Raw genomic sequence first — 13503 nt, forward strand, 5'->3', positions numbered from 1 at the left:
GTCAGTTTATTCATTAGGAGGGCTCTTCGAAGGTTATTCATTGCTCCTTTCCCGCCAAAAATACTGCAATAAAACTGATTTCAACATGGTCAAAGTTATGAGATTCACATCTGCACAATAAAGAGTGGTGCACCGTAGATACATTCTCGCATACGCACCTGCTGGTGGCATGTTCGCTTTCTTCTGTGTTAAAGTAGACTTAAGGGTATACTTACTGGATTCCCTTACTTTTTGCTTATTTTTCTGTTAAATTAGACCTAAGAATGTACTTACTAAGTATATGAAAAAGCAATATTAGCAACCATTTGTCTCCTCTTCCTGTATTGTTTATCAGAAAAACCAGGATGATCCTGATCCAAATCTGGCTCGTACTTAGAAATCAAATGATTGCAGCGATCAAGGTCAGAAATATGTTTTGGATACCAGCAATCTAGAAAATTTGAAGTTTGATAATATTTGGCTTGTAATAGCTCATACAAAATGACCAAAACCAAAATATCGAACACCCGAGACAGGGCAGAAGTATAACATTGTGTTAAACATACATTAATGTAATTCTTTTTTCGTTTTTGTTTTAACATTAGACTTTCGTCGCTTGCGGTCAGTTTTGCTTTGACTCTGTCAGTGATCAAAGAAAATAATCAATTAAATGGATATATTTGCTCTAGAATGCAGAAAATGCATGAACAAATAAGAAAACTGAGACTAATGATAAATGAGACTTGGCCATTGATAGTTAAGCAAAGTAGACCGGAAGGTGCCAAAAATATTCCAAAAAATACAATAAGACAACATTAAATTTGGGTGATAGTTAAAAGATTACAACTAATAATACTAACAACTCACCGCAGCACCAAGCTGCCTGAGGCCAACACAGCTACACACGCTCCTCCTCCAACCCAGTCTAATCAAAGCCTCCCTATTTACACCCTTCACATTTCACCACTTCACTATTTTTACTATTTACTTCATTTCCTACAAGGCAGCAAAATAATAACTTATCTGTTAGTTTATGTAATACTTGCAATCAACTCAGAATACATATACGTAAATACGTATATACATATATATATATATATATATATATATATATATATATATATATATATATATATATATATATATATATATATATATATATATGTAAGTAGTGAAAAATTTTGCATACGTAATGTCAATCTAGAATACCTTTAACATTTGTGGGATCTCGGATAACTTGTACATCAAAAATGTTGTTGTCTTGCTTGAAAGTTGATAGCAGACTGAATAGACCTTCTCGTGGGATATCCATCTTAAAGAGGATGTCTGAACTGTCAGCATCATTCCACTGCGATTTTCGGGACTCAACATGGAGAATTGTGCCTTTGCAGCTCTAAAAAATGACATAATTTAGGGTGAAAATTCAGTGTTGTTTTTTTTTACTTCAACAATTTCTTATGAGTTTTTTTGTCCTGATTTCCCAAGTAACTATAAAGCTATCAGTGATTTGGACATACCTCAATAAATGGTGGAAAAAATAGCTTTTACTTACTATATCAATATAGTCAATACAGCCAAGCTCTAAAAGGTTATTCTTAGGTTTTGTTATAAAAACATAACTTATGCACTGCATATGCTTTTTGTTTTTTTCATATTTCTAACAAACCTGGAACACAACTTAAAAGAAGCTGGCTATACTTTAATATACAATAGCGATTATACCGAGTTGATTTTTGAATTTGATCAGCTTGATGGAAGAGTTGAGAATCAAGCCATGGCTAATTAGAGTAAAGCCAAGATAGATAGTCACTGTGAAAGGCAAGGCTAGCATAACTTTTTTAGAGCTGTATAAAAATTGTTAATTTCACTTATTGATGATAGTTTATCATCCTAAGGCAGAACTAATGTCAATAGGCATGGAGTAAGACTGGCTATACACTGAAATACATTGGCTATTCCATACAGAATGAAACATTTTTTTTTCGTTTATCTTTGCATGCACACTCACCAGAAGCTCAATAGTAACTTGACAAATCAAGAAAATACTCGTTAAACCAAAGTAATTCATGATACCAATACTGAATTTCCACCCCAATTGCTACTGCAAATTTGTAACTGGAGCAAAGCTAAAGCAGCTTACATATGTCCAAATACCCCTATAATACCTTACAAATAATAATAACTACAGTAAATTTGGAATCAATGAAATTTTGATTTTTTTTTTCTTTTTTGTTTTGCGTAAATATTTAAATAAATAACCAGTCTTTTTAAGCCTCCTTTCAAATACTGTTGATTTTTTACAAGATGTGTTAGGTAGCAATATACTTGTTACTAAGCTTTTGGGAATATAAAGCTTATGAATGTTATCAAACACCATTAAAGACATATTAACAGCCAAGTCATCGTAGAAAGAAAAACAGTTCAGCGCTACCTATTTTATAATAATTATATGACTTAATGTAGCTAGCGTTCTAACTTCACAATAAAAGGAGACTGGTGGTATTTTGGCTTATAAAGCCTCCCTTTCAATCTAAATAAAAATTGAAAATTATGTTGCAAGGGTTTGAGCATTAAAGATGACTCACTTCTTTAGGACTGCCAAAAACAAAAAGTGTATTCTGCTGAGAAATTCAGAAAATTACTGAGGAACCGTTTTCCTCTTCAGAAAAAATTTCGATGGAAAACAGAACTTCTGAGACAAAATTTCCTTCTGAAGACACAAAAAACCATTTGCTTATGGAAACATTGAACCTTCAAGAAATTACGTATGGATTAACAATCTTAGACGTATTAGCCTGTTTCAGCTTAACCTTAAGCTTAAATCATAGACTAACCCGAGATTACAAAATTAGGTAGGAGCAAAGATGGGTGCCGTTTGGTCTTTAGCACCATAGTCACATAATTTTTTCGATTTCTTTTATGATTTAACTATTATTTTCTTCATGAATTTTAAAGAGTTTTTCGTTCATGTTCATTTTTTTTTATTTGTGCAACCCCTCCACACCAAGAAAAATTCGCCCCTGTCAAAATCCTTTGGTACGTGTCCTGTTAAATGTTAGGGGAGAATGATTTTGTTCAATGACATGAGATCTACCGGCAAAAGAGGACTATATAACAAACATCGCTTTTTGATGAATGAGGTGTCATCAGGCCCAGATTTATCCAAAGGCCGAATAGGCCCAGGCCAAGGGGGTACAATATAAGAGAGCAGAATAAATTATCTCTGAGAGATTTGTTTCTTAGCAAGAACGGGACTGATGTGATTTATCTTCAAAGTGCCAATTTCTTAGAAAAGTGATCAGTGGCTCTGCTGCCTATTCACAGAAAAGCGATTTTAAAACAACACAGGAATTCCATGGCCACTTATAAACTGTCAGATGTCCGCCAAGAATGATAGCTGAGATTTTGGTATCACCTCTTTCTTCCATTACTTTTGGCTCATCAGTTGGTTCTGTTCAGAGCTTCCACTATCTCCGAACTTTCGAAGATTTTAAAAAACGCTTGGGCCTAGAAGTGTTGAAGCATTAAATCCAGCCCTGAGTGGCACACATGCTTTCTTAACTCTGAACTTGGCTTGTTTTTTTGAATTGTTTAGCGATAACTCACTAGTTAAGCTGATTAAAATTGGGTCTTCTTTTATTCAATCTACAAAAATATAGAATATGATTTATAAAAAATAGTCAACTAACTAAACTCTTTATATGTTTAAGCAAATAAACATTTTTTTTAACTGACAGTAGGGAGCGACATTTATATTCCGAATATGAAATGAACTGCCCCTCCTCAGCACCCCTCTCTTTACGCTAAAGTTTCTATTTTTTTAAAAGTAGAATCAAACAGTTCGTGGTAACGAACTGTAGTAAGGAGCGACCCGGCTCAATAGTAACCAAAACTCTAAAAAATGGAATTTTGATACCAATAGCTACATCAAAAGAATCGTATTTTAATGCTGGTTTTAAATATATAAGTTTCATCAAGTTTAGTCTTACCCATCAAAAGTTACGAGCCTGAGAAAATTTGCGTTATTTTAGAAAATAGGGGGAAACGCCCCCTAAAAGTCATAGAATCTTAACGAAAATCACACCATCAGATTCAGCGTATCAGAGAACCCTACTGTAGAGGTTTCGAGCTCCTATCTACAAAAATGTGGAATTTTGCATTTTTTGCCAGAAGGCAGATCACGGATGCGTGTTTATTTGTTTTTTTGTTTTTTTGTTGTTTTTTTTTTTTCCCAGGGGTGATCGTATCGACCCAGTTGTCCTAGAATGTTTCAAGAGGGCTCATTCTAACGGAAATGAAAAGTTCTAGTGCCCTTTTTAAGTGACAAAAAAAATTGGAGGGCACCTAGGCCCCCTCCCACGCTAATTATTTTCCCAAAGTCAACGGATCAAAATTCTGAGATAGCCATTTTATTCAGCGTAGTCGAAATACCTTATAACTATGTCTTTGGGGAAGAGTTACTCCCCCACAGTCCCCGTGGGAGGGGCAACAAGTAACAAACTTTGACCTGTGCTTACATATAGTAATGGTTATTGGGAAGTATGCAGGCGTTTTCAGGAGGATTTTTTTGGTTTGGGGGAGGGGTTGAGAAGAGGGGGATATGCTGGGGGAACTTTCCTTCGAGAATTGGTAATGGGAGAAGAAAATTTCCATGAAGGGAGAGCAGGATTTACTAGCATTATTTAAAAAAAAAAAACAATTAAAAAATAAAAGTGAAAAAGCTTTTTCAGCTGGAAGTAAGGAACAGCAATAAAACTTAAAACAAACAGAAATTATTACCCATATGAGGGGCTCACCTCCTTCTAATACCTCGCTCTTTACGCTAAAGTATTTTCGGTAATTTCAACTACTTATTCTGCGGCTTTTGTGATTCAGGGGGTCATTCTTAATGAATTGGGATAAAATTTAAGCTTTAGTGTAAAGAGCGAGGTACTGACGATGGGGCGAATCCCCTCATATATGTAATAAAAACATGAGAATACAAAAGTTCTTTACGTAAGCTAATTTATAAGTTACGTATATCTTTTACCAATAAAAAGATTCGTAAAAAATTAAAAGTTCTAGTTGCCTTTTTAATTAACCAAAAAATCGGGGGGCAACTAGGCTTCGTCCCCCGCTCTTTTTTTCTCAAAATCATTCGATCAAAATTATGAGAAAGCCATTGAGCCAAAAAAAAAATATGCAAATTTCGTTTTGATTATTCCTCTGCGGAGAGCCAAAATCAAAACATGCATTGATTCAAAAACGTTCAGAAATTAAATAAAAAAAACAAGTTTTTTCAACTGAAAGTAAGGAGTGACATCAAAACTTAAAACGCACAGAAATTACTTCGTATATGAAAGAGGCTGCTTCCTCATCAACGCCCCGCTCTTTACGCTAAAGTTTTTTACTGTTTTAGAAAGAAGAATTGAGAGAAAGAGTCAAACTTTAGCGTAAAGAGCGGGGAGTTGATGAGGAAGCAGCCTCTTTCATATACGAAGTAATTTCTGTGCGTTTTAAGTTTTGATGTCACTCCTTACTTTCAGTAAGGAGTAGTAAGGAGCGAGACGGCTCAAAAGTAACAGAAACTCTACAAACGGATACCAATAGTTACATCAAAAGAATTGCATTTTAATGCTGATTTTAAATACATAAGTATTTAAGTTGATATAATAAGCTGATATAAAATCGTAGAGACTTACTGGAAGGAATATCAATACATATTAACCTGAAAATCTGCATTTGATTAGATCTTTCAGTAGTTTTGGTCAATAAAATTTTCTTTCTTTTCTTTTTTGATGTTATGACAAATAAATACTCACAATTCTAAATAAGAATTGTTTCAGAAAAGCACAAATGACTTTCTCGTCTTTAAAAGGCATTGGCGGCCTTATCCCTACCCCTGTTTACTGAAGTTTCTGCTCGTTTAAGCTTAACTTGATTAATTATTAAAATTTCTGCTTATTTTAGATTTCACTTATTTATTAACAGTGATTTATATTCGTTTTTCACTTAAATTGCTAGTTGACTTGATTTCAGTTTGTATTAGGTTTAAGGTTTTTCCTAGGTTTTTCTTAGATTAAGTTGCACTATATCTCAGGGAAAATTTATCTCTAAACTAATGGTTCTAAGATACATTTTATTGTATAGTAAAAGTGTAATTTCTGGAGACTTATTTCACTACTAATTTAATAAGCAATTGTATACCCGCATACCGCAAAGATGGTTTTTAACTTGATATGATATAACTGATATGCTAAAATCATTTTGCAGGGTTATTTAAAGATTGTTATTTTTTTCCTTTAGGTATAGGCATGACAAAGGTGTTTCCGGAAAATAATGTCGACAAAACACTGGTTGGAACAAGCTGTTAAAACAGAGTAAAGTTAACTCGCACAGCCAGCGAAAAGGTTAGTACAAATATCACTCAGGATAGATGCTTTCCAAGGATTAAGGCTACTGAGTTTCTTTTAAACTTTTTTTAAATTAAAGTAAAGAGAGACACTGAAATATGAGTTTTTTTATTTTTGTTATTTCTTATGTTTCTTCTTGAGAAAATACTTAGATCGGTAATTTGACCTGACCATAGAAAGTGTCCAGGTGGCGATAACACCCTACAGACATGTAGGGTACCTCCATAGGAGGCACGGACCAATAGAAGACCTAGTCTCTGGGGTCCATAATAGAAACCGGGGTACCCTCACCCGAGACCGTAAACAAAGGCGGAAGAGGAAGAAGGCCCCTCGAATTTGAACTCAGCAGGGCCCACCGGTACTTGGACACGTCCTATGAGTTACAAAGGTTTAAGATTTTCTGTGCAGGATTTCGACTCTTGTTAATAGAAGAGCATCTTCAAGTGCTAAATACCACGCTGTTATCGAGATAGATCCAGGACTGCAAAATTCCTCCATTCGTATTGATGAGCTCTCATAGATTTCTTGCTGCCCGGTTCAAAGCTGGTTTAAGGGCTTCGGCGTAGACTTGAAAAGATGTGCTGGACCCCTTCCTGTACTGGTATCCGCCTTTTCCTGATGTAAAAACAATTTCAGTGATTTAAAGAATCCAAAACTTGGAACTTTTAATGTTACGACGTTCGAAAATAACTATCGTATCGACATTTTGACTGACGAATTCAGACGATTCGAACTGGAGTTATTAGGAATTTCATAAACTCATATCCCAAGGGTAGGAAGTATAAAACTATGTGGTATAGAATTTATTTACTCAGGCAGCAAGGATGGGGTACATAGACACGGAGTAGGGCTCACGATCAGCAGGAGAGCTGCTAAGTCTTGTTCAGGCTGGAAAGGCATTAATAATAGAATACTAATCCCTCATTTTGTGACTAAAAAGTTCAGGATATCAGTTATACTAGTATATGCCCCTATAGAACCGATTGACGGAGATAATAGTGACTCAGATGAATTTTAATTAGAGTTAAAAGAACAGACATACAGTGTCCCAGGTAGAAATATGATGCCCATTTTCATTATTTTTTGGTTTTCCCTCCCCAATTTCATTTTATTGGGAGTAAACCTCCCCAAATATTTTATCAAGTGTTTTAACCATTGTTGCCCAAGTTTTTTATATTTTGACGGTAATTTTCTTCAGCTTCTTTACCTTAATATGATAACAGATTGATCGTGATTCTTCTGAAAGAGAAATAATTGAACAGGTACAACTAGTATCAAACAGCTCGTGGTAACGAACTGTAGTAAGGAGCGACCCGGCTCAATAGTAACCGAAACCCTAAGAAACGGAATTTTGATACCGAGAATTACATAAAAAGAATTGCATTTTTATGCTGATTTTAAATATACAAGTTTCATCAAGTTTAGTCCTACCCATCAAAAGTTACGAGCCTGAGAAAATTTGGCTTATTTTAGAAAATAGGGGAAAACACCCCTTAAAAGTCATAGAATCTTAACGAAAATCCCACCATCAGCTTCAGCGCATTAGAGAACCTTACTGTTCAAGTTTCTCCTATCTACAAAAATGCAGAATTTTGAATTTTTTGCCAGAAGAAGATCACAGATGCGTGTTTTTTTTTAGGGGTTATCGTATCGTGACCTTTTTAAGTGACCAAAAAACTGGAGGGCATCTAGGCCCCCTCCCACGCTCAGTTTTTCCCCAAAGTCACCGAATCAAAATTCTAAGATAGCCATTTTATTCACCATATTCGAAAAACCTAATAACTATGTCTTTGGAGACGATTTATTCCCTCACAGCCCCGTGGGAGGGGCTGTAAGTTATAGATTTTGACCTGTGTTTACATATAGTAATGGTTATTAGAATTGTATATACGTTTTCAGGGTTTGGTTTAGTATTTTTTGAGGAGGAGAGAAGTTGAGGGGGGCTACGTGGGAGGATCTTTCCATGAAGGAATTTTTCATGGGGCGAAGAGAATTTCAATGACAAAATTTAAGCTTTGGTGTAAAGAGTGAGGAACTAACGAGGGGGCGAACCCCCTCATATATTTAATAAAAACATGAGAATACAAAAGTTCTTTACGTAATCTAATTTATAAGCTACGCATATCTTTTACTAATAAAAAGATTCGTAAAAAATTTAGAGTTCTAGTTGCCTTTTTAATTAACCAAAAAATCGGAGGGCAGCTAGGCTTCCTCTCCGGCTCTTTTTTTTCTCAAAATCATTCGATCAAAATTATGAGAATGCCATTTAGCGAAAAAAAATAAATATGCAAATTTCGTTATAATTATTCCTCTGCGGAGAACCAAAATCAAAACATGCATTGATTCAAAAACGTTCAGAAATTAAGTAGACAAAAATAAGTTTTTTTAACTGAAAGTAAGGAGCGACATTAAAACTTAAAACGAACAGAAATTACTTCGTATATGAAAGGGGCTGTTTCTTCATCAACACCCCGTCCTTTACGCTAAAATTTTTTACTGTTTTAAAAAGAAGAGTTGAGAGAAAGAGTCGAACTTTAGCGTAAAGAGTGGGGCGTTGATGAGGAAGCAGCCCCTTCATATACGAAGTAATTTCTGTTCGTTTTAAGTTTTAATGTCGCTCCTTACTTTCAGTTAAGAAAACTTGTTTTTTTCATTTAATTTCTGAAAGGTTTAATGAAAATTCCACGTTTATTTGACCGAAGACTATGTGTATTCACGTCACCATGGCAATATGAGGCTAGCCAAACCTAGCAAGCCATTCCCTAGGGAAAGGGTTGGTATTAAAAGTAACTTTCAGCCATATTAAGAGATATTTCTGAGACGTCTTAATGAAAATGCCTTGCATCGAATGCTCTATTAGATGCGCCTGCCTTTTAAATTCCATTAATTTAAATCATGGTACTAGAAAAATCACATTTTGAAACTTGAGACACGCAAACGAAGAAAAAGAAACAAATTTTTGCATTTGATTATTTCAGTGAAATTTTAATGAGAGTGTCAATTTTTTGAGCCAACACTGTGTACATTCACGGTGCCGTGGCAATATATGGCTAGCCCACCCTAGAAAGCACTTCCAGAGGGGATTGGTTGTTTATAGAGGTAAATTTAAGCCATATTAAGAGATATTTCTAAGAAGTGTTAATGAAAATATATCGTTTCTATTGCTCTATTACATGCACCTGCCTGTTATATTCCATTAATTTACAACCTGATATTAGTAAAACACATTTTGAAAAATGAAACACGCAAACGAAGAAAAAGACGGACTCTTTGCATTCGATTACTTCTGAGTGTTTTTTAAAAAATTGCTGGTTTTTGGAGCAAAGAATAAGAATGTGGCAATATTTGGCTATCCCACCCTAGCAAGCAACTGCAAAGGAGGGGTTATTATTAGTAGTAAATTTAACCTATATTAACATATATTTCAGGGAGTATCTTAATACAATGGCAGCTTTTCTTCAGCCAAGACTATGTATTCCTGGTTGAGAGTATATATATATATATATATATATATATATATATATATATATATATATATATATATATATATATATATATATATATATATATATATATATATATATATATATATATATAGTATGTATATATATATATATATATATATATATATATATATATATATATATATATATATATTTATATATATATATATTTATATATATATATATATATATATATATATATATATATATATATATATATATATATATATATATATATATATATATATATATATATATCTCTGCTAAACAGAGGAATATATTAACAGGATAAGCTTGTTTTGGTGTTACACATTCTACATTTGTACATTCTACATTGTTGTTCTACATTTGCTGTTTTTTTTATAGGCATGTATTTTGGGGGTGATACCTGACACGGGGATGCCATAGGTATTCTGTGGTAGGCACAACGCTTGACTGGGTAGAGAATTTAAAGTGACGAAACCCTATAGGCAAGTGTATTCTCCTGATGAGCCCTTGTGTTTGGTTGTTGCCTCTGAATTATTTGTCTCTGTATATATATATATATATATATATATATATATATATATATATATATATATATATATATATATATATATATATATATATATATATATATATATATATATATATATGTATTTTGGGGGTGATACCTGACACGGGGATGCCATGTATATTCTGTGGCAGGCACAACACTTGACTGGGTAGAGAATTTAAAGTGCCGAAACCCTATAGGCAAGTGTATTCTCCTGATGAGCCCTTGTGTTGGCTTGTTGCCTCTGTATTATTTGTCTTTACTGTTTTTATTGTTTGGTAAATGACGACTTATACTTATTGACGACATGATTGCCTTTCCATGGATTATTCTTTATGGTTGATTGTGTATGGCTATGCTGTTTGACCTGTGTGATTGTATGGATGAGTGGGGTTAAGGCCTCATTCAAGTGCTGGTCTATATTAATGACTAATTTAGGAAAACAGTCTTCCTTTTCTCCTTCTGTCTCCTTTTTTTCTTTTTTTTTAATATGTTTGTGCTGTTGCATTGGTGATTTCTCTTTTCGTTATATTATTCCAGGTTGGATCCAGTGCTGGTGGAGAGAATTTTTTAGTTTTCTCCCCGACAGACCTTTACGCTGGTCCAGGTTTTTAACCTGATATTGTTAATTATTAGTAAGATGGCAAGTTTCATGTTTTTTCATGTTTTCATGAAACAACTTTTTTTTTTCTTCTTTTTTCTATGTATTTATTGACCTATTGACCTTGGCATGTTTTTGGACTTTGATTGTTGGTTTTTTATTTGGATGTTGGTTGATTTGGCTTTATTTTCAAAAATTTTTAATGCAACAAAATAGAAATATTAGCTCCGGAACTCGGAACGATTTTTTGAAAGTTAGTAAGTGTAAGAGTCGTTGTTTTCTTTGCCAAGATTATTTTATCCCACGGACTTCTGTTAAGAGTAAATTGTATAATACAAATTTTGCATGCAAGTTACGTAGTAATGTTAATTGTAAAACAACCGATGTAATTTACCTATTAGAATGTAATAAATACTGCCTACAATATGTGGGGGAAACAACTAATAATACATATAAAAAATTTTCTGGACACAAGACAACAGTTAATAAAGAAAAAACTAATAACTATCTGATTCAACATTGTAATAATGGTACGTGTTCCATATCAGATATAACTGTCACAATTTTAGAAAATTTAGAGTTAGAAAATTTAAATAAAGAAGAGAAGAATAATAGACTACGTAAACAGGAAGCTTTCTGGATCCATACTCTTGGTACAGCTAATCCTTTTGGGCTAAATGATCGTGTAGCAAAATATGGTGACATGTCTCATGTTTTTGTTAAATGTATTGTTGGTTTTATGGACCATCCTTCTTTTACTTGTCCTACTAAACGTAAAAAAATCGAGAGGACAATAGGAAAAATAGTAGAAAAAATGAATTAGATTTACATATGCTTTTTATAGATCTATGCCAGCTACTTGAATCTAGGGGTATGATTTCTGTAATAAAATGTCTAAATAATTTATCCAAGAGGAATTTAATCAAACTTTCTGGATTGTTAAGAATAATACAGCTCTTGATTATAATTTTAAAGTAATATGCGATACAATTTGCATTCTAACTAAAACGAAATTTATTTCAAAAAAGAAAAAGTTTGATAAGATTGGTAATAAGGACAACAGATTATATTTACCTATTAATTTTACTTGTAAGCAGATTAAAGATATTAATTTACCGGAAATTTTAAATCAGCGGGATGTGAAACAGGCCCTTCCTAGTAATTTGAATCATAATGATAGTCCAGTTTTAACTTATAAATTTTCAAAAACTATTGGGCAAATTATTTCTAACTATAATTTAATACTTAAAAGATTAGATAGTGATATAAATTGGAAACCGGTTTGTAACTGTAAGCAACGTGGCCCATTTGAAAATCCCACTTACAAACATGTTATAACAGGGGACTTGTCAATAATGGAGCAAGCTTTATTCAAACTATAATGAATAAAGGGGCTAATTTCCGTCTTTCTCATCATCTGAAACCATCGAGTGTTCTTGATAGCTTGAAAACTGATTTTGATTTATTTATTGATAAGTGGTGTAAGAAAGAGAATAAAAATAAAGAGAGTTTTCAAAGTTGGAAGAATTTAATTATTAGTAGAATACGAAATAAAATATATTCTAATTTAAAAAATAGTAACACTAAATCATTATTTTATAATGCTAAGATAAAACAAGCAATTGCTAATCTACAGAATGAATTTGTAATTGAGCCGGTGGATAAAGCTAATAATAATTTTGCCATAATTTGTCAGAAGCTGAATTGTGATATCTTAAAAAGGGAGTTATGCACAACTAATGGTTACGAAAGGGTAAATTTAGAGGATGAGAATTTAATTGACAAGACTGAAGAAATACTTTTTAAAAATTTTAATATTAAAATAAATGACAATGATAAAAAGTTCCCTTTCCTATATTGAACTCTAAAATTTCATAAGAATCCCCCTAAACCACGGTTTATTGCTGGAGCAGCTAAATGTCCAACCCGCATTGCTGCTACTGACCTATCTTTAATTTTAAAGGAAATTATAAATAAACTTAAAACCTATTGCTCTGGTATTAAAAAAATTTCGAATTTTCATCCATATTGGAGTGTTAATAATTCACTGCAGGTGATAGATTCTTTAACAATGGTTTCAACTAAAAGAATTGAGTCTTTCGATTTTGCAACAATGTATACTAATTTATCACTTAAAGTTGTGTTACATAACTTAAAAACGGTTATCAAGAAATCTTTCCTCTTATCTAGTAAGAGGTTCTGAAAAATAGACACTTATAATAAAAAAGCTATATGGACAAATTGCTTTAAGACTACAGTTAACTTGAGATGTTACAGCTTGGATATGATTTTTGATTTATTAGAATTTGTTTTATATAATACTGATATAAGATTTAATGGTAATTTGTACAAGCAAATCGTGGGAATTCCCATGGGGGGGGGGGAGTACCAGCCCATTTACAGCTGACTTGTTTTTAAGTCAACTAGAATATAATTATATGATGGATAAGAATAATCCAAATAATTTAAAACATGTTTTGTCAAACAATAAAA

At 33.0% G+C, this 13503-nt stretch overlaps 1 protein-coding gene across 3 annotated transcripts in view; it reads right to left on the reverse strand.

The window, feature by feature from the left end:
- The window catches only part of LOC136025353 (tyrosine 3-monooxygenase-like), a 224749-nt gene that overhangs the window by 28130 nt on the left and 183116 nt on the right, over nucleotides 1–13503 (reverse strand). For all 3 annotated transcript variants that reach the window (XM_065701291.1, XM_065701289.1, XM_065701290.1), the window contains exons 5-6: nucleotides 1189–1372; nucleotides 274–430 (exon numbers count right to left, since the gene is read on the reverse strand). In XM_065701291.1, coding sequence (XP_065557363.1) covers nucleotides 274–430; nucleotides 1189–1372 — 341 coding nt within the window. The remainder of the gene's footprint in view (nucleotides 1–273; nucleotides 431–1188; nucleotides 1373–13503) is intronic.

Source organism: Artemia franciscana, chromosome 3 (assembly GCF_032884065.1).
Source record: "Artemia franciscana chromosome 3, ASM3288406v1, whole genome shotgun sequence".
Taxonomy (NCBI): Eukaryota; Metazoa; Arthropoda; class Branchiopoda; order Anostraca; family Artemiidae; genus Artemia; species Artemia franciscana.